General features: G+C 38.3%; 1 protein-coding gene across 7 annotated transcripts in view; it reads left to right on the top strand.

The window, feature by feature from the left end:
* Positions 1-806: 806 nt before the first annotated feature.
* Positions 807-27,202, top strand: part of LOC145306845 (paramyosin-like) — a 46,918-nt gene continuing 20,522 nt past the window's right edge. For 6 of the 7 annotated variants that reach the window (XM_080149165.1, XM_080149161.1, XM_080149164.1 and 3 more), the window contains exons 1-4: positions 807-896; positions 5,536-5,641; positions 6,499-6,568; positions 8,283-8,323. In XM_080149165.1, the coding sequence (XP_080005291.1) occupies positions 5,537-5,641; positions 6,499-6,568; positions 8,283-8,323 (216 nt within the window). In that variant the 5' untranslated portion in view covers positions 807-896; position 5,536. Of the gene's footprint in view, positions 962-5,535; positions 5,642-6,498; positions 6,569-8,282; positions 8,324-27,202 lie in introns of all 7 variants that reach the window. The other variant, XM_080149163.1, reaches the window with a different exon arrangement.

Genomic DNA, 27,202 nt, shown 5'->3' with positions numbered 1-27,202 from the left:
TAAACCTAAAATAACCCAGATATAAGTTATAACCAACAAGTGTTGATTTTCCATATGTTGCCACTTAGCAACAGCTGAAAACACGTATAGTTTTCATGACTTTTTTCAAAATAATTTTGTTATCGGTATAAGTTAAAAATAACCTATCAAGTTACTGTGCAAATATGACAAAATCCGCTACTTCTTTTCCTTTCCATATTAGAGTAAAACACTAGAGGGAGAAAGGGTTAAATAACTGCATCTCCCCATCGCAACCACCTTGTGGCAACCTTTCTATTGGGCCATTGAAAATTAACCAATGGTGTCACTTATATTAACACAGCCAAGAAGCAGAAAATAATTTAGAAGCAGACAAAAGAGGTCATTGAAAAATCAAGGGAGGCAGTTGCCTGTATATACATCTATACTATAGATCTGAGCTGGATCTTTAAATCATTTCAATGGTGCGCCAAATCGGGGTGAGCCAACTTTCCACCAATGAGAGCACAGCATTTTATGAAATGCCGCTCTGTGATTGGCTGAAATTCGGCGCACCCCGATTTGGCGCACCATTGAAATGATTTAAAGATCCAGCTCTGTTCTTTCCATGATCCAGAAATTATACTTATCTCTTGGGCCCTGAGGAGAAAGGATAATTTTTTCAGGAGGGTCAGAGTGGGGTAGGGGAGAGCGGCCTATTACATGTCCCTGCTGCCTATAAGGATTACTAAAATATGAGGTCGTGTTGTGTGGGAGGGGGAGGGGATTTAATAGGGTGTTGTGATAAGGGGGGGGGGATTTTATAGGGTGCTCGGAGGATGATAGGGGGGGGGGGGAATTCCAGCTCGCCCCCGCTGACAGTGACTATATGTTAGTCTAGTACACACACCCCTCCCAGACCAGCACAGTTTAGCTAGGTGAGAATATTACTGTTGCACAGTTTACTCTTCTATTTTTACAGTTCTTTGCATTATTATAAAAGGTGAGAAAGTGCCAGAGAGAGAGAGAGAGGGGACAATGGGCTGTTTATTACACTAGTCCCCAAAGTTTTTATAATAACGTTTTCTTATTAGTTTTGGCTTGACATTTTTTGGGGACTTTAGTGAATTTTGATTCATCAGATTTAGTGTTCAAACGTTTCAACCATTAATTTTAATCTACAAAAGGGGTAATTTTGTGTATAATCAATGGGGTAAAGCTTGGCCAATAGATTTATCAAAGTATGAAACAATGGATGTTAAATTTGCCCAACCCCCACATTTATAATAAACAAATTTACCACCCCTTTTGTAAAGTAATATTATCGTAATACTCATAGTTAAAATGAATCTTGATATGAGTACCCAAATTTTTTAGTACAACGAATGTGAGTACTAGTGTAATTTACAGTCCAATATCTCCTCCCTCCCTTAAATGTAGGGTTAGCTTAAAGTCTATAAACTAATTAATCGTGAACTTTTAAAAAGCGAAGGTTTTCTATAATTAGGGTCGGTCCGCCCGTCCGAGATAGATAGCTTTTTTCGTTAATTTAGGCATGTTAGAATTGCCCTATCGATTTCATTCTTTGCACGATGATTCCTGTAGTAGTTAGGTACGATTTAGAAAGCGTAGCAACTCTTTAATCATTACCAGAATGTCCGTGCGTCAATTTTAAACATGTTGATTTTTCTACTTCTTTAACAACAAAATTTAAGTGATCTAATTATCCGTTTGATCTGATTTTTGGTATATCGATTCCTGGGACGACAAACTATAATGTTATAAGCGAAGCAACTCTATAATCAAGTCCTAAAATTGTCAGTATGTCCATAAACATTATCCTGTATCAAGCAGTTTTTCAAGACAATTTTAATTCGATTCTTATACATTTACATATATTCTGATTATTCAGTTCTGAAAGTATACAAGTGTTAATGTCCGTTTGTCCTACCGTTTCAGTGCTTTGCTTTTATGGATGTTGTCATCCTTGTTTTTATATATTTGAGGGGACATATTTCTTGGCTCAAAAACTTTATGCACTTTGATTTAATTTTGATTCAAAATTTTCAAACAATATTTTATATATTAAAAAATATAGTCTTAAAGAATTATATATAAAAGTATAAAATTTTTAAGCAATTCAATTTTACATTGTGATTTGGGACTGCGATACCTGACTACTACAGGAATCATCATGCAAAGTTTGAAATCGATAGGACAATTGTAACATGCCTAAATTAATGAAAAAGTTATCCGTCACGGACTAACGGACGGCAAACGGACTGACCGACCCTAATTATAAAAAAGCTATTTCATTTCTGGTGCAGAATCATGATCTGTTAAAACTAAAATCCTAAAATTTATTCAAGTATTTTTACCAATAAGGACATTGGACTGTAAATTAAAGTTGTACCCAAAGTTTTATAACAACAATATCTTATTTGTTAGCTCAAAAGTTTGGGAACTTATATTAATTTTTGATTGGTTGGTTTCAAACTTTTCAATAATGTAATATACATAAAGGGATAATTATTTGGGATGTATATCAATTTATCGTTCATTGTCTTATCTTTAGTGTGGCAACGCACCTTAAGGGGCGATTCTTCATGCTTTTCACAGTAGCTTTTCTCCTATTTCTAGACCCTGCGGGGCCAAATACTTTACCCTGTGGGGCAATCACCTAACTCAATATAATCTAACCTAACCTAAAATAACTTATAAAAAGCTATTTTATAAATACGTTGAATTGCCCCTTAAGGGGCGTTGCCACAAAAGGGACATAGTTTACTAAATATGGCTTTATTACTAATAAATATAAATGTAAAAATATAAAAATTGGACCATGGGAAAAAAAACGAAGTGGGGGGTTTTGTAGTATTTTCACAGAAAGAAAGAAAGAAAGAAAGAAAGAAAGAGAGAGAGAGAAAGAGAGGGAGATAGAGAGAGAGGGAGATAGGTAGAGAGAGAGAAAGATAAAGATGAGAGACAGAGATAGATAGAGAAAGAGAGAGGAAGATAGAAAGAGATAGAGAGGGGGAGCTGAGAGAGAAAGATGGAGAGAGAGAGAGAGAGGGAGATGAGAGAGTAAGATAGAGAGATAGAGTTTAGAGAGAAAGATAGAGAGAGAATGAGATAGAGAGAGATGGAGAGACAGAGAGAAATAGAGAGGAAGAGAAAGTGTAAGAGAAATACAGATAGAAAGAAGGAGAGAAAGAATGAGAGAGAGAAAGAAAGAAAGAAATATATCAGAAAGTGTAAAAAATATTTTAATTGTTAAACATATTTATCATTCTTCGTTATAAAATTATTTACCTGCATGGATCCTAAGGGATAAGACAATGGACGATAAAATTATGAACACCCACTCCCCCTCCCCCAATGATTATAATAGTTATTTCTCGCATCGTATTATAAAAAGCTTTCCGCGGATATAGAAAGTACAATTATGAGATTAAAACCATTTTTTTAGCCCCGAGATGCCGAAGGCACGGGTTAAAAAAACTGGTTTTAATCTTTTGATTGTACATTTTTATATACGCGGAAAGCTGTTTATAATACGATGTTAGACATAGTTTTTATTTCGTATGGATGAGAACCGGTTCCTATCCACCGGATTCGAATGAATACGAGAAACAAAATCACTCCCTCTGTAGATTAAAAAGATTGGGCACCAACCAACCAAAGTTTTTGAGCTGTTTAATCTACAGCCAATGTCACCTCTCTCCCTTATCCTGCGCTAATTATGAGAATATTGTCCTTGCGCGCTTTCCAAATGTATAAATAAGTAATTCACGCAGTGCCAGGGATCGTCAGCCGCACCTTTACGACGCATGGAATTTGATAATATATAGCTACGAGCGGCTAAGCCCCAAGAGGCTTCTAGGGGCACTTAAGTTAAAGAGGAGGGATTTGTCGACTTTCTATTTAAGTTTTTAAAAGTTTTTTTTTGGGGGGGGGGATTCTTTTAAAGTTTTAAACCTTTCCTAGATTTATAAGAGCTCTATTTAAAGGAGAACCATATTGGTTCAGCAGTTATCGAGATCTAAACAGACACAGAGACATCCTGCTACTTTTATATATATTATAGAAAAAATGATCTTCAGCCATGTGACGTCATAAAAATTAGGGATTATCTATATTTTTTTTTGAGATTTTCTTTCCCACTTTTCCTCTCCTCTCGTCCCTCATTTTTATGACGTCACATGGCTGATTTTTTGAGATATTTTTATAAAGCTTCAAATAGGAGCGGCTTATGGGCGGTTAGGGCGCGGTTAAGATGCGGATAGGGCGCGGCTGTCGTACCCTGGAAAAATAGTTTAAATTTTATTTTGGCAGACGGCCAAAGTAAAGAATTTTTATACTTTCAAACAGAAGCCACTTAACACTCAGGGATCTAAAGGGATAAGACAGTGGCCGATAAATTGATGTACATCTCCCCAATGATGATACACAAAATTATCCCTTCTGTAGATGAAAATGAAATGTTCGAACACCTTACTTAATAAAACAAGCAATCTAAATTAAGTAAAATCCCCAAAGTTGTTAAGCCAATGAATAAGAAGACGTTATTATAAAACTGTGGGGACTAGTGTAATAAACAGCCCATTGTCCTCTCTCTCTCTGCTTACATACATGGAGGGGACATTAGACTAAAATTATTAGAGAGAGAGAGGGGACAATGGACTGTTTATTAAACAAGTCCCCAAAGTTTTATAATAACGTTTTCTTATTCATTGGCTTAACAACTTTAAGGACTTTTAATAAATTCTGATTGGTTGGTCTATTAAATACGTAATTGTAATCTCCAGAAGGGGTAATTTTTTGTATTAACATTGGGGACGTACATCAATTAGTCAGCCATTGTCTTATCCCTTTAGATCCCTGGTAAATTTTACTGAACCTGCACAGTTTATAAACATGTTTTGTCATTTGTTGGCTTAAAAACTTTGGGTTTAAAGGTTGTTTTATAAAAGTAAAAGTGTTCAAACTTTTCAACTATTAACTTTAATCTAAATTCAAAAAGTTTAAAAGTGAAGTTAAAGTTTAAACCTTCTATCATATCTAGTTCTTTTTGCAAGGAAATTGCAAAAAATTTGCAACTCCTTATTTTCATCTTAGAAGAAACAAAAAATCATTGTGTGAAAACAAAAATTATTGTTTAACATTTATCTAGTACTTTCATAGCTAAAATAATAGTTATTTCTCGCATTGAATTATAAACAGCTTTCCACGGATAGAAAATGTATAATTAAAATTATAGCCCGTGCCTTCCGCATCTTGGGTGTAAAAAAATGGTTTTAATCTTATAATTATACATTTTTATATCTGTAGAAAACTGGATATAATTTGATGCTAGACATAATTTTTTGTAGGGATGAGAACCGGATTTGGATGAATACGAGAAAAAAAATAACAATCTTTTTAATTTTTCAGGGTGTCAGGGCGTGCTCTCGCCATCTCCACCTCTAGTTCTTTTTGCAAGGAAATTGCAATTAAATGCTACAAATATTTGCAACACCTTATTCTCATCTTATAGATAATTAATTTTGTGAAACCAATCAAAATTAAATTTTTCAGGATGTCAGGGCGTGCTCTCGCCATCTCCGCCTCTGCCAGAGGCATGGCAGAAGACTCTTCTTCCTCCTCTCGCATGAGGAAAACGACCAAGACCATGATTATGAAGGCGAGAAAGTTTCTACCACATTGTTGAAAACTATAGCTGGAACTTTAAATCATTTTAGTGGTGCGCCAAATCGGGGTGAGCCAACTTTCCACCAATGAGAGCACAGCATTTTACGAAATGCTGTGCTGTGATTGGCTGAAATTCGGCATACCCCGATTTGGCGCACCATTGAAATGATTTAAAGATCCAGCTTAGGAGAAAGTCTAAAATAACACATGTGACGTCATAAAAATACTTATAAAAAGGAAGGATGAGATGAGAAGTGGGAAAGGAAACCCCCAAGAAAGAGATGGATTTTTATGACGTCACATGTGACATTTTAGGCTTTCTCAAAACTACTTTCCTCTTAGAGCCCTTTAATGACACTTGAAAAGGGGGGTGGGCGATGGGGGAGTTACCCTCCTCCTTTTCAATTTTAGTTTTAAAAAAAGAGGAAATATTCTTTTCTATGGGGGAGGGGGAAGCATTTTTTTTCTAGTAACATTTACTTTTTGGGAGGGTGGTTGTAATCTCCCCAAATGTCTACATAAGAAAACTGGATATAATACAATGCAATACATAACTTTCCAGTATGGCTGAGAACCCGGTGCTAAACCACTAAATATTAATTGATTTTCAAGCAATACAAGACATAACTATTCTCGTATTTATTCGAAACGGTGGCTTAGAACCGGTTCTCATCCACGTGAAAAAAATAAGTCTAGCATTGTATTATATCCAGTTTTCTACAAATATAAGAACTGGTTTTAATCTTATATTTGTACTTTTTATATCCGCAGAAAGCTGTTTATAATACGATGCAAGAAATAACTATCCTTACTTTGAAAACTACATGGTAGAAACTTACTTGTTTGTAGACCGATGCCGACGGCAAAGTAACGACCCACACTGACTACAAGGTGGAAGGCTCTGGTTCATCCGAATCAGGTAGGAATACGACATTTTGAATCTGTTAAGAATACGACATTTTGAATTATGTAGGAATACGACATTTGATAATAGGTGATAATACGACTGTTCATAATAGGTAAGAATACGACATTTTAGAATGGGTAGGAATACGACATTTTAAAATAGTTAGGAATACGACATTTTGAATTATGTAGGAATATGACATTTGATAATAGGTGGAGAATACGACTGTTTATGATAGGTAGGAATACGACATTTTAGAATGTGTAAGAATTCGACTTTTAAAATAGTTAGGAATACGACATTTTGAATTCAGTAAGAATACTAATGCTAAGAATTTTACCTAATTTTACATTCACCTAATGGGTTTTACAATGAGTCGGGACTGCCATTTACACATCCAGCAAAATTACAGTGGATGTGTTTTCGCCAGTGCAATGGATGTATTTATGACAAACTGATTTTTTACTGTGTAAATGACAGTAAAATCGATTCTCTTGCCATAAATACATCCAACACTGGCAAAAACACATCCAATATTTTTATAAATATTTAAATGTATACTGCCTATTATTGGTCATTTGTTTTGTATGACGTCATTTTTGGCTTTATCATCATTTTTTAATGTTGTCATCCTTAAATTGGTCCTATGACAAACGCAGGAGTCCCAAACGCAGGAGTAAACAAACGCAGGAGTGGACAATTAACCTAACCTAACCTATTTTAGACCCTCTTTTAGTGTTTTTTCAATGCCTAACCCCTGCGGGGGGCTTATTTGTACATTGATATCTTAACCTAACCTAATCTGTATAGCAATACTTAATTGAATTAATATTTTAACACACCTGCGTTTGTCCACATCTGCTTTTGGGACTCCTGCGTTTGTTCTGGAACCCTTAAATTAATCAAACGCGATTTCGAAGTCAAACTGACTAAAATGGTGTCAGTCTATTTACGATTAGAATCGTGATATAGTTTTTGAGTTTTTAAGCCCACGATTAATTTATTAATTAATCCATCTATCTATCTATCTATCTATCTATCTATCTATCTATCCAAATATCCATCTATCCAAATATCCATCTATCTATCTATCTATCTCTCCATCTCTCCATCTATCCATCTATCCATCTATCCATCTTTCCATCTATCTATCTATCTATCTATCTATCTATCTATCTATCTATCTATCTATCTATCTATCTATCTATCTATCTATCTATCTATCTATCTATCTATCTATCTACTTATCTATCTATCTATCTATCTATCTATCTATCTATCTATCTATCTATCTATCTATCTATCTATCTATCTATCTATCTATCTATCTATCTATCTATCTATCTATCTATCTATCTATCTATCTATCTATCTATCTATCTATCTATCTATCTATCTATCTATCTATCTATTCATCAATCTATCTATCTATCTATCTATCTATCTATCTATCTATCTATCTATCTATTTATCTATCTATCTATCTATCTATCTATCTATCTATCTATCTATTTATCTATCTATTCATCAATCTATCTATCTATCTATCTATCTATCTATCTATTTATCTATATAATTATCTATCTATCTATCTACATATCTATATTTCTATCTATCTATCTATTTATCTATCTATCTATCTATTTATCTATCCATCTATCTATCTATCTTTCTATCTATCTATCTAAGTTTTAATTATTGATTGATTGATTGTGAATAATTTCAGCGGCATTCCGGCGCTATGAGGAACAGATTCGCGTCCTTCAGGTTAGTAATCCGATTAATTATCCGCCGGATTAGAACCGGTTCTCAGCCATACTATCCGCATCATATCCGGAAATAGTTGTCTATAATACGATATGATAATAACAAAAGCATACAAGGAGAAATATATTTTCAGTATGGCTTCGAAACCGATTAATATCCGATGGATTAGAACCAGTTCTAAGCCATACTCTAAAATCATGTATCGTATTGTATTATATTCAGTATTAGTTAGGTATAGATTATTGATAGAAATTTAGAATAGAAATATATAGATAGATAGAAAAATGGTTTGATTAATGGATAGATAGATAGATAGATAGACAAATAGATAGAAGGATAGGTAGATGAATAGATAGACAGAAATATAAGAGGATAGATAGATAAAGGAATAGATGGATATATAGATAAATAGATGAATAGATAGCTTGATGGATACATAGATAGATAGATAGATATATGAATAGATAGATATATAGTAATTAGAGGGATGGATAGTAAGTGGATAGATATTAGATATATAGATAGATAGAAGGATAGATAGAAGGATAGATAGAAGGATAGATAGATAGATGAATAGAAACATAGATAGACAGATAGAAGGATAGATAGAAGGATAGATAGTCAAATAGATAGACAGATAGATAGAATGATACATTGAAGGATATATAGATATATAAATAGATATATAGATAGATGAATAGTTAAAGGGATAGATAAAGTATAGATAAAAGGATAGAATGATAGATAGAAGGATAGATAGAAGGATAGATAGATATATTGTAATACAATTTTTTAAAAAACCTCTAAAACATTTGTAAAAAATCTACGTATTTATTTTTAATAAAAAAATAGTATCTTTCTTTCTGATGATTGCAGAAGCATGAAACTCTGAGTAAAAGAAAATAAAAATTAAGATAAAATGTTGTTTTACTTTTAAGTGAATAGATATATAAATATAGATAATTAGAGGAATGGATAAATATTAGATATATAGATAGATAAAGGGATAAACATTTAAGGACTCTATTATAGAGATGCTTTGCTTATAACATTATACCTTGTGGTAATAGAAATCAGTAATCCAAAAATCAGATGAATAGGATAATTATAAATTACAAAAATTTGTTGTCAAAAATGTTAAATATTAGCATGTTTTGAATGAACGTACGGACTTTCTGGTTACGATTATAGAGTTGCTACGGTTTCTAAATTGTACCCTATTGCTATTGGAAGCAGAATGCAAAGTTTAAAATCGATAGGACAATTCTAGGGAATAGTCCCTTTCGTAACATCACCCCTATAAGTGGCGAATCGTCGTATTTCTAAAATGGCTTTTTATAGGTTAATTTAGGTTAGGTTAGGTTATATTGGGTTAGGTGACTGCCCCACAGGGTTAGTTAATTTTCCCTGCAGGGGCTAGAAATAGGAGAAAAGCTACTGTGAAAAACACGAAAAATCGCCCCATAAGGTGCGATGTTGCGAAAGGGACTATACCCCAGTTCTAACATGTCTAAATTAACAAAAAAGCTATCCGTTACAGACGGAAAGACCTACCCTATAATTATAGAAAAGATTCTCCTAAGAAAAAATAAGTGTTATAAACAAACACATAAAAGGATTAATTGAAAAATTAATCAGATGAATAGGATAATTATATCACATGAAAAACTGTTGTTAAAACAGTTAAAAATCAACTCGTTTAAAATGGACATACGGACATTGTGGTAACGATTATAGAGTTGCTTTCTAAATCGTACCTTACTACTACAAGAATCATCCTGCAAAGTTTGAAATCGATAGGACAATTGTAACGTGCCTAAATTAACGAAGAGAGCTAACTGTGACGGACTGATGGACGGACGGACAGACCCTAATTATAGAAAAGCTTCGCTCTTAAAAATGAGAGTTACAGCGAAATAAATAAACACATAAAAGGATTAATTGAAAATAAAGAAAAAAATCTGGCCAAAAATTTCATTGTCTGCTAGATTTGCAAAAAAAAAAATAACAAAAAAAACAAAGTAGGGCAGATAGAGAATAATTAATAAAATAAGAAATAGAATAAGGTGCAATACAGTGATATTTAAGAATTTATATACATATATATACAAGGTGTTTCAAAAAAAAACTGCGTTTTCCGGTTTTGGGAAACAACCAGAAGGAGTATGAAAAAAATAATTATATAACCATATTCTCTGTACAAATGTACATAACATTTACTTAAGGTGTTTTTTGATATCTCTAAAAATGTGGCTGTACTGATAAGTACATGTAGGGTAAAAATGCCTCATTCTAAAACTGTGATAACTATTAGATTCAATTAACTTATTTATTTTGTAACATTTTGGTTTAAAAGTACAATATTAAAGTAGTAAAAGGGTAAATCAATTTCCCCATTTGAGATTTTTACATATTTTCTTTTTTTGGCCTCATGCAAAGAGCTTTTTAGATTATTCAAAATTTTGTTTTTTTCTATTTCTCTATGGCAAAGTCATTTTTCATAAAAGATCTCTTTTAATACTGTGCATATTAATAAATTGTGGTATCCGCCGAGGATAAATGGCAGACACCGGAGTTCAATTAGATTACGGCAGTGTGACAGACGTGGACACCTTACTATAGAGAAGCTACGCTTCTCTAGCTTTCACTAGATAATAATCAACATCTATTTTTAGTTGTCACTTTATTGAAGGGTTAAGAGATACTGGAGCTATATACAACAAACAATAATTACATGGATAGGAATAAATAATCATAACATGAAAGCATAAATAATACATATACAATGGTCAGTTTGGGCAATAATGATTCCCCCATCCCTGGAAAGGGTGGGGGAGAATTAGGAATACAGTTAACCATAATAAACATGACAGATTCAAATCATTAATTCTAAGCGTAGGGAGGGGGTCACTAGACCCCTTCCCCAGGACTCGGGGGAGGGCCATTGACCCTCCACCGAACCCCAGATCAGGGGTGCCATAGACATGGCTCACGGTTGCCGAATACCACAACTCTCCCCTCGGAAGGCTGGGAGGTGGTTTCCCTATCAGACTTCCGACAGTGGTTGAGGCCTTCGGCCCGCTCCTTAGGGCTAAAATATATACAAACGATAATGATTCAATGGAATCCTAGTGGTGAGTATCTTCTTAGGGTTGATGGGCTCCCAATGTGGGATAGAAGGCAGAGGCTGACTTGGGTTGGATACGTTGGTCAGTGCCGGCAGGTATCAGGTTTGCTGGTGGCACAGTTGTGGCTGGAACGGTCAGCAGTGGGGCCTGCGGGTTGTTGTTGGCAGCGGCTGGAGCACTGGCTGCCAGGTTGATTGTCTGAACAGCGGCCTGTCCTCCTGAGGGGCCGCGGGGTCTGCCGGAGGGCGGTCCTGGCCTACCTGGGCGGTCATGCCCGCTGTCAGTTGATTTCATAGACACCATTTCCTCGGCTGCTTCCCTGCCGATGGGAATGGCATCCCAGTCCACTGAAAAGTCCCGGGACTTGGCATGGTTGAGCCTGGCTCTAGCCAGCGCTTTCCTATACAAAGCTGGATGGTACAGGAACACTTGTGATATCGCATTCAGGGCTGCCCGGACTCCTCCTTGTGCTGCTGCCAGAGAAATAATGGTTAGGTCCCCCAGCAGTTTGAGGATCAGCAACATCAAGCACAGTATGGCGGCGCCATCTCCCCACTCGTGGATGGCTTGTCTAAATCCTGCCCAGACATCCAGGGCTGCCTCTCCTTCCTCCGCCAGTCGGTCAATGTTGTAGGACACTATCCCATGGTCTCCTGTGGCCGAACAGCTGCCTTGCTGAACGCAGGAGCCATAGGATAGGCCGGTCAGCATGGCACTCTTGTATGCTGGGAACGCCAGCAGTTGTTGCCAGTCGTTCAGCTCAGCCTGCGAATACAAACCACCTGAACTGAAGTCATCTAAGGGTTCTGTCAACAACTGCTTAGGCGTATCCAGCGGGGGTGGCCTCTTCTTGGGAGCAGGGGTTAACTCTATCCAGCCTTCCTCCGCGTGCACAGTCAGGGGGTAGGTGGAGGAACAGGGAATCTTGGTGGCGTGCTCACTGTATACCCGTGTCACAGCGTCTACAAAACCTGTGGGCTCCACTGGCACTTTGTCCCAACACTCCTTGTGTTCGCGGACAACATACTTGTGCCTTTGGCAGGTCAGCTGCAGCAGGATGTCTCCCCTCAGTACCGAGAACGTGCTCCCCTGGACACGCACCGGGTGGGCCGGATCTAGTTGCTGGAGCTTCCAGCAGTTGGCCGCTACTTCTTCTGCTGCAGTGCTTCTCATGCGCGTTTCCAGAGTAAACCCAATATAACCTGCATGGATCTGTGCTTGACGGGGAACGTCAACATCCCTGGCCGACACTCTGGGCAGCGCAGCCGCGGCTGGGTCAGCTGCCACGAACAACGCTGGATGGTTGGTGGCATGGGCCTCGAAGTCGCAGTTCACAATTGAGGTGGGGTTGGTCATGTTGATGAAAAACTGGGCCTGATGGTCAACCAGATATGCCTCCCTCACCAGGCTGGGCTGGAGGCTGCGGATCAGCCTCAAGGGGCAATCTCTTCCCAGGTGGTCCCACACGTAGGTTGCTTCCCCAGTGATACAGGACAGCTCAGAATGGGGACACTCGAGGGTCAGGTGGTCAGACTGGGACTCCACCCGTCCATCCTCCACCACATAGGTCTCCTCCTTGACCAGCAGCCGCCGCTCCTGGAGCACTAATTCATTGCGGTAGAGCTGGCCCTCAAAGTGGACGTCCTCCCCCTCGCAACCCACCCCCTCGGGGCTGTTGACGAGGGCGCCCACCATGTCGATGGTGAAGAACAGGGGGTGGTTCAGCTGGAACGTCAGTGGCTGGGTCTTGCCTGGCAACGTGTATACTCGGTTCCTGGCCAGGTCTCGGCACGCTTCTGGGTCTATCTTGGTTGGCCTCATGAGGGTGGGGACCGAGGTCACCTTGAGGTGACCCCATACCCCACACCTGAATGTCCACTGGGACACGGTGAGCTGACAGCTGAACCCAGTGGTTTCCCTCACCTTGACTTGCTGCAAGACGTGTATGTCATGGCCCAGGGGCACCTCCTGGTGTAGGGGCTCCGTGTCACACATCTTCTCTTTATTATAAGACGTGACATGGGTGGGGTTGGCACAGTCCCACCCCACCAGGACGTAGCTGGTTGTAGGCCACACGGCTGCCAGCAGGAGGCCCCACAGGACCATCCACCAATGGGAGAGGCTTCCAGGTAACCATCTTCCTCGTACACGCGGCTGGGGATCTCCGGCGCTGGTCACGGCTGCTTCTTGGGACTGGACACGGCTGGGCTGCTCCTGGCTAGATACAATTTTCCATTGAGCGTTATCTGTATGCGGCCGAGGCACCCCGATACCCTCCCCAATGACAGACTGGCAAGCGACTGGCACTTGCCTGGGTGTCGGCTCCCCTAGCCCTAAGTGCTCCCTTCCCTGGTCCACGGCATGCCCAGTGGCATGGGGCTGAAGTGCATGTGGCACAGGCTCGCCCTTACTCAATGCCCTCCCCTGCCCTAGGAACTCAGGTGCATGTGGCACAGGCAAGTCCTTATTTTCCCAAATTTCAATCTCCCCAGCCTCAGGTGCGGGGGGCACAGGCAAGGCTGGGTGTTTACAAGGTTTTGGATACAACACATTTAACAAATTCAACTTATCCTGATGGTGAGCAGCTGGGTTCCCTTGGCTGGTAGAGGGCTCTGGATGGCATGTAGCTGGACTCTCCCTGCAGGCTGGTGGCGCTGGCTGGCATGTAGCGGGGCTCTCCCTGCAGGCTGGTGGCGCTGGCTGGCTGGGGGTGACGGGTGTCACCCCTTCCTCTGGGACCGCTGGCTCGTTCCAGGACTCAGGTCTCTCGGTGGCGGCGACGGTTGTCGCCCCAGACATCAGGTTGGAGGCTGGCTCGTTCCAGGATCCAGGTATCTCGGTGGCGGCGACGGTTGTCGCCCCAGGCACCAGGTGGGAGGCGCTGGATAGCACCCCCCCATCATCCCAGGTGGCGACGCCGGGTGGCGTCCCATACATCGATGCAGAGGTGCTGGCTAGCACCTCCTGCCTCTCTCGCTCAGCGGCTGCCAGGGCCTCCCCATACACCGTCTCAGGGACGCTGGGCAGCGCCCCTCCACTCTTGCTGGGTAGGCTCAGTCGGGCAGGTTCCATCATGTTGAGGCTGAAAGGCTGGGGCCTCAGCACCTCTGGCTCGGCTATGTTGTTGGGCTGTACTAGCTCTGGCCCCAGATGGTTAAGACTGAAGCCTAGGCCAACCCGGTTGGGTTCAGCCGCGCCGCCCAGTACGTTGATCCTAGCTGGGACAGTCCCGAACTGCGGCATCCCATCGGCAGCTCTGGGGGCGGCTGCTTGCGGTGGTGGTGCTGGGGGCGCGCTCCCTTCCATATGGGCCACTCTGCTGGGCTTCCCTGAGGGGGCACCCTTGTCGGCGGTGCGCCTGCGGCTGGCTACCTGGGCCCAGTCAGCTCTACAATCGGCCGCCGTGTGACCGTCATAGTGGCAACGCTCACACTTGGCAGAACGGTCACGGCGTGGCTGGGTGCGCCTCTCCTCTAGGCTAACTTCCACAGGCGTTGGACAGTCTCGAGCTCGGTGGCCTCTCCCCTGGCAGCGGTAGCAGCGGCCTGGAACCTTGTCATCTGGAGCGACCTTCCCCATCTGGTGGAGGCCCGGAGCCAAGGAGCCAATCTCCATTGGCTCCGACTCGTCATATTGGGGCAACTGGATGCAGGCAGATCCAGTCAGCCCGTCGGTCGAGTCCACTAAGCACACACCTTCCTTCAGCTGCTTAGTAACCATGGTCACGGTGAACATGGCCTTGCGAGTGTACTCAGGTACACTCGCAATTTCATGGTTCATCATGAGGCGTTTTACATTGGCGTTACGAATTCCACGATTTAATTCGTCCACCAACAACTCAAGATCCTCATGGTTGAAGGCGTCCCTATACAAGGCACACTTAGTTGATATGTATGCTTGTATAGGTTCTGTCGAGTGTTGCTTGTAATCCCTAAACGCTTGTTTAAGCGTTTGGGATTCAAAAGCAGGGCGAAATAGCAACTCACACTCGGTCTTGACCTGTTCGTAGGTCAAGGCTTGGCCTGCCTCGCCAAACAGATGGGACGCCATTTCCGCCGCTTGCCCTACCAGTGACAGTAGTAGGGCGTTGCGGCGGTTGAGGGAATCATGAGGTGGTACGCGGTAAGCCGCCCATGACATCTCAAGTCTGCGGATATGTGCCGACCAGGATTGCTTGGGCGGCCCTCTAAACTCCGGCAGATTGCTCAGCATCAGTTTGCGGTACTCGGCTGGGGCTGGCTGAGGGTCATCCTGGAGCCATCCTGGGGCTTGGTCACCTCCTGGGGCTTGATGCTGGTCCATTGGGTCAACGGTGAAACGGCGGGCACAAAGTTATACAGTACTCAAATTGAATGGTTTGTCACTTAAGGCTTCCTAGCCTAACAGCCAACACTGTTTGTATCACTAGGTTGGGAGTTTAGTTATAAAGATATAACTTAGCTGTAATTATCACTAGTTAGGTGTTGAGGTTGTAGGGTAGGCTGGTAGAGGTAGATAGATGTTGAGGGTCTGAACTGCTGTCAGGAACTGATTGGGTTTTCCCTTATCACACTAGAGCTAGAAGGAAAGAAACTTGCAATTCTTTATTTGTTAAAAATACCCCTGTTAAATGCTATGGAGTAGCTCCGCTCTGGTGTGAATGTGTGCGTGTGGGTGTGTGTGGGTGCGTGGAATCTCCTGTCCTTGTAACGCGCGTTCGCGCCGTCCAATCCGCGCACACGGGGAAAACGCGCTCTCACCCCTCAACTCGCTCTCTCATTGGTCCGCTTCGTCCGTTGGATTTATGATATTTTCCGCACTCTGTTGCGCTACCCGTGAATGGCGCTCTGTGTATCCGATCGCTAGCTCCACACTACAGACGGACTTAGTCTAGTGTGGGTAGGAAGGGGGGAAGCGCGTGAGGGGACGGGGTAACTCCGTCCGTTCCCCCTGTGAGGGAGGGGGGGGTAAATGTGTGCTGGTGTAATAGGGCCTTTTCTTCTTAATCTCAGGCTTATCTATTATATCACCCTGAGCCCCTCCCTTTCCCTTGGAATAAGGGGTGTATTGTTGTTGTGTTGTGGGCTTGAGATTGTTTTGATTATATTACATCTAGCTTCTATTTTTGTCCTTATCACAATTGCATAACAGATTTGTTTACCAACTCTGTTCTATTTTTAGCTGTTATCACAATACACAGTAATCCAAGCCTGTTCTATTCTTAGATTTATCACAACACAACAATTTGTTTGCCAAGCTCTGCTCATAAATCTATTGTTTGGCCATCACACTAGGGTGGTAATCCCTGCAAATGTGATATAATATCTGTTTTCTAGGTGGGTGGCTGCGTTGTAGCTTCTCAGGATACTCGGGGTTGACGTAGTTTTTCTCGGTTCTGGTGCACTACGCTCGTATGTTAGCTCGCAGCTTGCAGTTATGTGGCATGTTTCAGCCTATCGGCGGCAGGGAATGTCCCGTCCTGCTAGCGCCGCTGATCCAAATCCGGCTGATGGCGGCAGGGAATGTCCCGTCCTGCTAGCGCCACTGGTTCGGATCCTGCTATTTCTTGCAGTAAAGTTGGCCTATTTCCAGCCGTTTACACTTATTTGGCTTGTTTCAGCCGGTCCGCAGGCCTGTTTCAGCCCTTTTGGCGCTCAATTCTCCGTTAGATATCAGCGCTGCTCGCGGTTATTCGTCAGATTTCGCTGTCTCGCTTCCACAACTGCCGGATGCAGAGTTAAACTTTGCTGTCCAGGGTGGGTAATTCAGGTTGCTTGCGTCAGTTTTGCCAGATTCACTGCTGGGAGTACCTTAGCCTCAGATGCGCGTCTGCTCTACACTTGTGGTTCACCGTAATCTCACACAGCTGTCACCAAAGTTGTGGTATCCGCCGAGGATAAATGGCAGACACCGGAGTTCAATTAGATTACGGCAGTGTGACAGACGTGGACACCTTACTATAGAGAAGCTACGCTTCTCTAGCTTTCACTAGATAATAATCAACATCTATTTTTAGTTGTCACTTTATTGAAGGGTTAAGAGATACTGGAGCTATATACAACAAACAATAATTACATGGATAGGAATAAATAATCATAACATGAAAGCATAAATAATACATATACAATGGTCAGTTTGGGCAATAATGATTCCCCCATCCCTGGAAAGGGTGGGGGAGAATTAGGAATACAGTTAACCATAATAAACATGACAGATTCAAATCATTAATTCTAAGCGTAGGGAGGGGGTCACTAGACCCCTTCCCCAGGACTCGGGGGAGGGCCATTGACCCTCCAGCGAACCCCAGATCAGGGGTGCCATAGACATGGCTCACGGTTGCCGAATACCACAAAATAAAGCAAGTCACTTTCAATATCTTAATTAATAGGGGGAGGGATGATGAACGAAAATGAACATTTTTAATACTAAGAATGAAAATTCAAGCAATAAGAAAATTGATTTTTGTTTTCATAAAATGTATTTTAAAATAAATTTTAAATGTAATTATTAGAATATTTTGTTGTGCATGCTATAATGTTGTTTTCAAGTAAAAACAAGATTTTAATTCAACGTTATATCATAAAATTCTACGCGAATACAGTAACACACACACTTTTTAAATTCTTTGGGCTCTAAAAAGTGGTGTTGTTTTAGGAGATATTAAAAAACACCTTTTATAAGTTCAATGCATATTTTTATAGAGAATATGGACATATGATTATTTTTTTCATACTCCTACTGGCTGTTTCCCAAAACCGGAAAACGCAGTTTTATTTGAAACACCCTGTATATATGTATATATTATTCTATTTCTTATTTTGATGATTATTCTATTATATCCTTATAATAAAGTAACAGGATGTGTGTCTGTCTGTTTGTCTGTGTGTCTGCCTGTAACAACTGCTGAACCAATCGGGTTCTCCTTGACAGGGTAGCTTCTCATAGGTCCCGGGAAGGTATATTTAGTATTTATATATATATATATTTATATAGAGAAAATCAATTTACATTCAGTTACTTTAAAAAATCAGGGTTTTTGGATTTTAATAGAATATAATTTGAGAGGGGGGGGTGGGGGATATTTTAAACTTATTGTCGTTTTTTAAAATTTTTATTATTAGGTTTTCGCTGTATTAAAATTAATAGATTAAATAAAATGTTCCAATAAGTATAATAAAAATCTTCGAATATATTTTCGTTTATTTTTATAGTTTTACTTTGATAAAATAACTTCGGTATAGTCCCTTTCGTTGCAACGCCTCTTAAGGGGCGTTTCATCGTATTTTCCCAGTAGCTTTTCCCCTATTTCTGGGGGCTCTAACCCTGCGGGCCCAATGGCTTAACCCTACAGGGCAATCACCTAACTTAATCTAACCTACCAAAAGCTACTGTGAAAATACAATGAAACGCCCCTTAAGAGGCGTAGCCTCTAAAGGGACTATACCCAAAAATTCTCCATTAAAAACATCAAAATCAACAGTGGACGTACTAACGTTACGTCTAAACTCTGGAGAAGCTTTGATCTAAAAGTCGGCACAACAAAAATAAATTAACGGATTACAAAAATAAAAATGGCACCGACCTTGTTTTTTTAAAATTAGAACAGAGGCCGTGATTCAGAATATATATTTATCGCATCGTATTATAGACAGCTTTCCACGTGTTTGAAAATATTAAATTAAAACCAGTTTTGTTAGCCCATAGAGGCCAAAGGCCAAGGCTAACAAAATTGGTATCAATTTGATTTTAATATTTGTGGAAAATTGTCTGTAATACGATGCGATACATGATTTTTCAGAATGGCGGAGAACCGGTTCTTATCCAGCGGATATTAATTGGTTTTTGAAGCCATTCTGGAAAATTAATTCCTTTTGAAATTGCAGAAAATTTGGATATTTTTGAGGGGTAAGACTTGTAAATTACTTACAACCAAAATTTAATTTTCAATTAATCATTATCCTTATATAAAAGTAACAGGGAAGGTTTATAGCTATTTTGTGGGAGGATATCTCCACCCTTACCATAAAAATACCAACCCAATTTTATGTAAAATGTGGAGAGGGTAGGTTTTTTTTTTTTGAGTGCGAGATCTTAAGCTTCTGACAGACGGACAAACAGACAGATATTATACTACTTTTTCAGGGATCTAAAGGGATAAGACAATGTGGATTCCCAATGATGATACACAAAATTACCCCTCTGTAGATTAGAATTAGTGGTAGAAATATTTAAACACTCAACTTAATGAAACAATCAAATTTAACAAATAAGAAAACGTTGTTATAAAACTTTGGGAACTAGTGTAATAAACAGCCCATTGTCCTCTCTCTCTCTGAATTTTGTTTGCTTTGGGTATTGTTTTATTTCACTACAATGACCTATTAACCAATGGCAGGGCTTTATTTTGTTACACGTGACTAAAAATCAGCCAATAGGATAGCAGTGCTTTGTTTCGTCAGGTGACTAAAAATCAGCCAATAGGATGCCTTTATATTTATCATATGAATCAATATCAACCAATAGCAGGGCTTTATTTTGTTACACGTGACTAAGAATCAACCAATAGGATGCCTTTATATATATCATATGAATCAATATCAACCAATAGCAGGGCTTTATATTGTCACGTGACTAAAAATCAGCCAATAGGATGCCTTTATATATATCATATGAATCAATATCAACCAATAGCAGAGCTTTATTTTATGACATGTGATTAAAAATCAGCAAATAGGATGCCTTTATAGAATTTGGCTATTGTCATCCTTGTTTTAACTTCAAGAAAGTATTTCACAACAATGATAGACTATTTTCAAACTCAGGGAGGGAGGGGACAATGGGCTGTTTATTACACTAGTCCCCAAAGTTTTATAATTACGTTTTCTTAATCGTTGGCTTTATTACTTTGGGGAATTTATGTTGAGTGTGCAAACGTTTCAACCTCTTACAGTAGAGGTAATTTTGTGTATCATCATTGGGGATGTACATCAATTTAAGGGCCAGTGTCTTATCCCTTTAGATCCATGATTTGCTGACTAGAGAACTTGAAAACAAAATATAAAAGAATTTTTGGGAGAAAAAAAATGCTCGAAAAAATGCTTTTAGGTGGTCAGTGAGTTTTAAGAAAGTAAAAAACAAGGATGACAACATAAATAAGTAGCGAAGCACCAATCAAATAAATAATGGATGGACATACGGACAATGTGATTTAAATAGCAGTTGTTCAGTTCATATAATTTCATATCTGTTTTAATATTTATATTTTTTGACGCATTACTCACATACGGACGGACGAAGTAAATTATATACTGAGCTGGATCTTTAAATCATTTAAGTGGTGCGCCAGATCGGGGTGAGCCAACTTTCCACCTATATGAGAGCACAGCATTTTATTATATGCCGCGCTGTGATTGGCTGAAATTCGGCGCACCCCGATTTGGCTTACCACTCAGAATGCTTTAAAGATCCAGCTCTGCTCATTGTTTTAAAGAATCTACACCTGAAAAATCAGACGTCTATCTTCAATATCAACCAAAAAAATTAAATTTTCTCATGATGTTAGGGACATACAGACAGACAGACAGACAAAGAGTAGCTTTGCCATTAAAAATAAATTGTAAAAATAAGCATTTTTCAGGTGTCGAAATTTAAGCTTTTTTTACAAGTCATTGATGTCGGTATGTCTGTTTATTTGTCCGTCTATATGTCTGTTTGTGTGTCTGTCCGTCTGTTTGTCTGTCTGTCTATATGTCTGTTTGTCTGTCCGTCGGTGTGATTAATTTGTTTCAACACCCTTTAAACAACTTTATTTTATTTCTTTTTCTTTCTCTTTCTTTCTCTCTCTCTCTCTCTCTCTCTCTCTCTCTCTCTCTCTCTCTCGTTTCTCTCTCTTTTTTTCTCTTTCTTTATAACTTTGGGGACTTTCCTTAAGTTTTGATTTATCGGCCATTGTCTTTTCCCTGAGTTATATATATTTATTTATAGCATCGTATTATAGACAGCTATCCGCGGACATTATACGGATAGTATGACTGAGAACCGGTTCTAATCCAACGGATATATACCTGTAGATGGTATTTACCCAAAGTTTTATACTGGTACGCAAAGTTTTATACTGGTACCCAAAGTTTTATACTGGTACCCAAAATTTTATACTGGTACCAAAAATTTTATAGTTGTACCCAAAGTTTTATACTGGTACCCAAAGTTTTATACTGGTACCCAAAGTTTTTACTGGTACCCAAAGTTTTATACTGGTACCCAAAGTTTTATACTGGTACCCAAAGTTTTATACTGGTACCCAAAGTTTTATACTGGTACCCATAGTTCTCCAATAGTACCCAAAGTTTTATACTGGCACCCAAAGTTTTATACTGGTACCCAAAGTTTTATACTGGTACCCAAAGTTTTATAATGGTACCCAAAGTTTTATAATGGTACCCAAAGTTTTTTACTGGTACCCAAAGTTTTATACTGGCACCCAAAGTTTTATACTGGTACCCAAAGTTTTATACTGATACCCAAAGTTTTCTAATGGTACCCAAAGTTTTATACTAGTACCCAAAATTTTTTACTAGTACTCAAAGTTTTATATTGGTACCCAAAGTTTTATACTGGTACCCAAAGTTTTATACTGGTACCCAAAGTTTTATACTGGTACCCAAAGTTTTATACTGGTACCCAAAGTTTTATACTGGTACCCAAAGTTTTATACTGGTACCCAAAGTTTTATACTGGTACCCAAAGTTTTATACTGGTACCCAAAATTTTATACTGGTACCTAAAGTTTTATACTGGTACCCAAAGTTTTATACTGGTACCCAAAGTTTTATATTGGTACCCAAAGTTTTATACTGGTACCCAAAGTTTTATACTGGTACCCAAACATCTATCTCTACAGCCCTGGGTTGTGACCGTATGTTTTCTAACTCTGAGCTAAGAAACATAAAAATAGATATTTGAGGGCTTAGGGAAAGCCTGTACTAACAGACGGACAGACAGACAGACATACTGATAAACAAACAGAATAAACAGCCAGGGGTATCCTACACATTTCCCTAATTTTATTCCCACTGTTTAGATTCCCACAAACGGATTCCCCGAAATCTGATTCCCCTAATGTTAAATATCCTTTGTTACTCTTTTCCAAATAACACTTTGGCCTGATGCACTTAGCCTAAACGTCTTAAAGCAATGAGATCATATTCCCTCTTCTACAAATTGCCGCATCTAAAAATATCCATTAAAACAACATTCTTTTATTGGCTCAAGTATTCTCTTTTGACATATGATTGTTAAATACTCTAATTACAAATCATGAGATTTAAAAGACGGGAAATTTAATAAGTTCCATATGACCTTGCTGGGACACTCTTCACATTATAATATTATAAACTTAGCAATTTTAGTAGCGAAGCTACTCAATAATTCGAAATATCCTTTTGTCTGTACGTCTGAAACTTTTCTTGTCTCCATAAAATATTTTTATAAAATGAGTCTTCATTTTAAAATTTCCTTCAATATGTAGCATAATTAGGTAAACCATTGCGGTCGGACTGCTTTTAGGAAGGTTTTTAGCTACTTTTATATCGTTCAATGTTAAACGGCTCCTATATAAGATAGTAATTTTAATTTTAGAGGGGGGGGGGGGTATTTACCTGCTTTACTACTAGAAATTGGAAATGTTCACAAATATGTAATGAAATATAAAGAAAATCCTTTAAAATGGTTGAGAGCGAAATCGGAAAATTATAGGCTTAAATCAAATTTTTGTCTGATTCTACCTTGTTAATTCAAAATAGTGAAGCTAATTAACATTAAACATTTTCCTACATTATATGAGATAAACGGTAACTTAAAAATTTTTTTTTTTCACTTTTACCTGTATTGAGACCACCTGGAGGCCTGCAGCTCGTGAACCTGGAGGTCTATCCAAAAAAATTTAAAACTTCGTGAAATTAATCTTATAAGAATGATTTTATCTTTAATAACCTATCCTCTCAGTCCAAAGATAAAGCCTAGGTACCAAGTTTACGCAAATGTGTCAAAACTTCCCCCCCCCCACTTAGTTATGACACTCTACAAGTGTTAATTTTGCCATCCTTGTTTAGAATTACTATCAAAGAAATATAGTCCCCTCAATCTGGTGAGAAAAGATTGAATTCGTTAATTTTATAATAAAAGTATTAGTATGTATTCACTTGCGCACTTTTAATTGAAAATTTAAAAATAAAAAAAATATGTTGGGGAGGTAATTTTGGGTGATATCTACTGGGAGATTGGTGGTACCCTCCCTTAAAATAGTTATAATCCTTCCTTGGATCTATGAGAAGCTACCTTGTAAAGGATAACCATATCAATTCAGTAATTAGCGAGATCCTTCGGTACAGACATAAAATGAGATACCCAAACAAAAATCCTATTAATCTATTATACGGATTTGCAAAAAAAACAAAGTAACTAGAACATATATGGTGTTTTTGGGCGAATGGAATAGTTATTGTAAAGGTATCTTGTTACGATTTTTAAAGTTTGATACATATGCGGAAGTGCAAGTACACCAAAAGTGTAGTGTTGTAAAATAATTAAGAAGGAGGAGAAATAATGAGTATTTTTATAATTTGGTAAGACACATAAGAGAATTCTTGGCTCTACTTTACAATACCCGCCCCCTCCCCCACCCCAAAAAAATGAAAAAAAGATTGTGATTCTCCAGTGTGGTTTTGTGAATCACAAGTTTTTGGGATAATTCAACATGGTTAATTTAAGTCTTAAAATTTTATACCCAGTTTATTTTTTTTACTTTTTGACAATAATCTTATATGTTATATAATTATCCTATTTATCCGAATTTTTGAAATATTAATTCCCAGGACAACAAAGTACAAGCATCTCTATTATAAGTCCTAAAAATGTAAGTAGGTCCTTAAACAATATCCTTTATTTAACCCTAATCGACCGGAGGATGTCGGGCGTTTTTGCCTTCTTCTGTCATTTTTTTGCTCTTGTTTTTTTCTACGCATTGTACTTAATTATGCTCCATATTAAAAGGAATGTTAACATGAAGTTTTAGCTTTCTAACTTTTATAGGAGATGAGTAAATCCCATTTCTCCCTAGCGTTATGGGCTGATGGACGGACCTTCAAAATGAATTATAGAGTAGCTTCGCCACTAAAAATAATAGTTATTATCAATATTATCTTTGTTGCCATAACACTCTGTCTGTCCTTCTGTGTGTCCATCTGTCTTTTCTTCTGTCTGTTGCAATGTCATGAATTTCGTTTCTATTGGAAATAAATTATTGATTTCTTTTAAGATTTTTTCACTTTCAAATGACTTTTTTCCCTCTTGTCGGTCTGTCCATCTCTCTGCATATCTGTCATTATGTCCGCATCTCTGCATGTATGTCTGTGTGTGTCTATCTGTTTGCTTGTCTGTCTGATCTCTGCCCGAGTGTCTTTCCGTCTTTTTGTCTGTCTTTTCTTCTGTCTTTTGTAATGAAGATATTATATATGATTTTCTCGATTGCTATTGGAGATGAATTACTGATTTCTTTTAGATTATTTATATCAGTCTGCCTGCTTGTCTAAGTGTCTAAGACATATGATTTTCTCGGTTGCTATTGGAGATAGATTGCTCATTTCTTTTTATTTTTTTTCGCTCGCAAATATCTGTCTTTCTACTTGTCTGTCTCTCTTTTTGTCTATCTGTCTGCATGTCTGTATGACTGTATGTCCATCTGTTTGTCCGCTGTCTGCTTGTGTGTCCACACAAATATTTTTTGAAGTTTATATTAGGAGCAGATTTATAGTTATAGGAACCAAATATAAAATAAAAGGGGTAAGAAATTAGAGTAAAATACTTGAGGGAGAAAGGGCTAAATAACTGTATCTCGCCATTGCATCCACCTTGTGCAACCTTTATGCAAAAATAAAATGACCCATGCAAAATATTTTTTTCTGTAACGCAAAAGTTGCGACGGTACAAGTTCCTTGAAATTTTAAGGCCCCCATTATGGAAAGAGGGGCGCTAAAATTTCAAAGTGTTGAGCATAATTCCGACTTAAAAGGATGTCGAAATGAAACAGAATTGATTTTAATAAAAAGGTTTAAAAAATACTTATTAATGTGTGGAGTTCTGTTGTGTTTTTAAATGCATTCTTGTCAACAGGATTTTATTTTTTTTAAATGGATAGAGATTTCTCAGGTAAGATTTTTTAGGGAGGAAAAAAAAAGAATGGAAGGAGCTTTTGGGATACTTGTTTAGAAGAGAATGGTATAGGGGTGGAGCATGGGAAATTCTTGACCCCAATCGGCTTGTGTTTTTAAATTGCTGAAAAAATGGGCGGAGTTTGTAAGGGTTTAATCAATGAAAATGGAAGTTAAAAATTGTTTGGAGTAAAGGAAGTCAAATAATGATCAAATATTGATTATAGAGATGCTTCGCTCCAAATATTGTACCTTATTGTAATAGGAATTAGTAATACAAGATCAGACCAATCGGATGATTTTATCACATATAAAATTTTTGTTAAAAAAGTAAAAAATTAACATGTTTAAAATGGACATTCTGGTAACAATTATAGAGTTGCTACTACAGGAATCATCATTTAAAGTTTGAAATTGATAGGAAATTCTAATATGCCTAAAATAATGAAAAAAGCTATACGTTACGGACGAACTGACGAACCAACCAACCCTAATTATAGAAAAGCTTCGCTTTTAAAAACAAGAATGACAACATCTATAAAAGCGAAGCTCTGAAACAGTAGGACAAACGAACATTAACACATGTAGAGTGTCAGAACTGAATATAAATATATAAAATTATATTTGTTGAAAACAAAATAATGTTTAAGGACATACTTACAGTTTTAGGACTTGATTATAGAGAGGCTCCGCTTATAACATTGTACTTTGTTGTCCTAGTAATCAAATGATTTTATCAGGAATCAAATGCAAAGTTTGAAATAGATAGGACAATTCTAACATGACCATGATAACAAAAAAAGCTAACCGTTACGGACGGATTGACGGACGGATAAACCTTCCCTTATTATAGAAAAGCTTCGCCTTAAATAAACAAAGCTAGAAGAATTAAACAGTAGATTATAAAAAGTATTGGAAAACTGTATCCTCCGTCCGTTGCGATTAGCTTTTTTCGTTAATTTAGGCATGTTAGAATTGTCCTATTCATTACTAACTTTGCATTTGATTCCTGTAGAAGTTAGGTAGGAGTTAGAAAGCGTAGCAACTCTATAATCATTACTAGAAAGTCCGTACATCCATTTTAAACATGTTGATTTTTAACTTTTTTAACAACAAATTTTTATGTGATAAAATACTCGGATTAAAATTTAAGTATGCATATCCTTAAACAGTATTCTTCATTTTAGAAGTTTTGCAACAAATTTACTATAATACTTTGCATTTTCAGTTCTGACAAAAGTTACAAAAGTTAATGTTTGTCTGTCCTACCTTTTTAGAGCTTCGCTTTTATGCATGGATGTTGTCATCCTTGTTAGAATAGATTTAAATATACAATTACAAGGATGACAACATCCATAAAAGCGAAGCTCTGAAACGGCAGGACAAACGGATATTAACACTTATGTGATGTCAGAACTGAATAATCAGTATGTAAATGTATAAGAGTCGAATCAAAATTGTAAGTAAATTTGTTGAAAAACTGCTTGATACAGGATAATGTTTATGGACATACTTACATTTTTAGGACTTAATTATAGAGTTGCTTTGCTTATAATATTGTACTT

This window comes from Acartia tonsa, chromosome 15, assembly GCF_053477335.1.
Source record: "Acartia tonsa isolate MP-2025a chromosome 15, ASM5347733v1, whole genome shotgun sequence".
Taxonomy (NCBI): Eukaryota; Metazoa; Arthropoda; class Copepoda; order Calanoida; family Acartiidae; genus Acartia; species Acartia tonsa.
The sequence above is the reverse complement of the archived record's forward strand: the minus strand, read 5'-3'. Positions and strand labels throughout refer to the sequence as shown.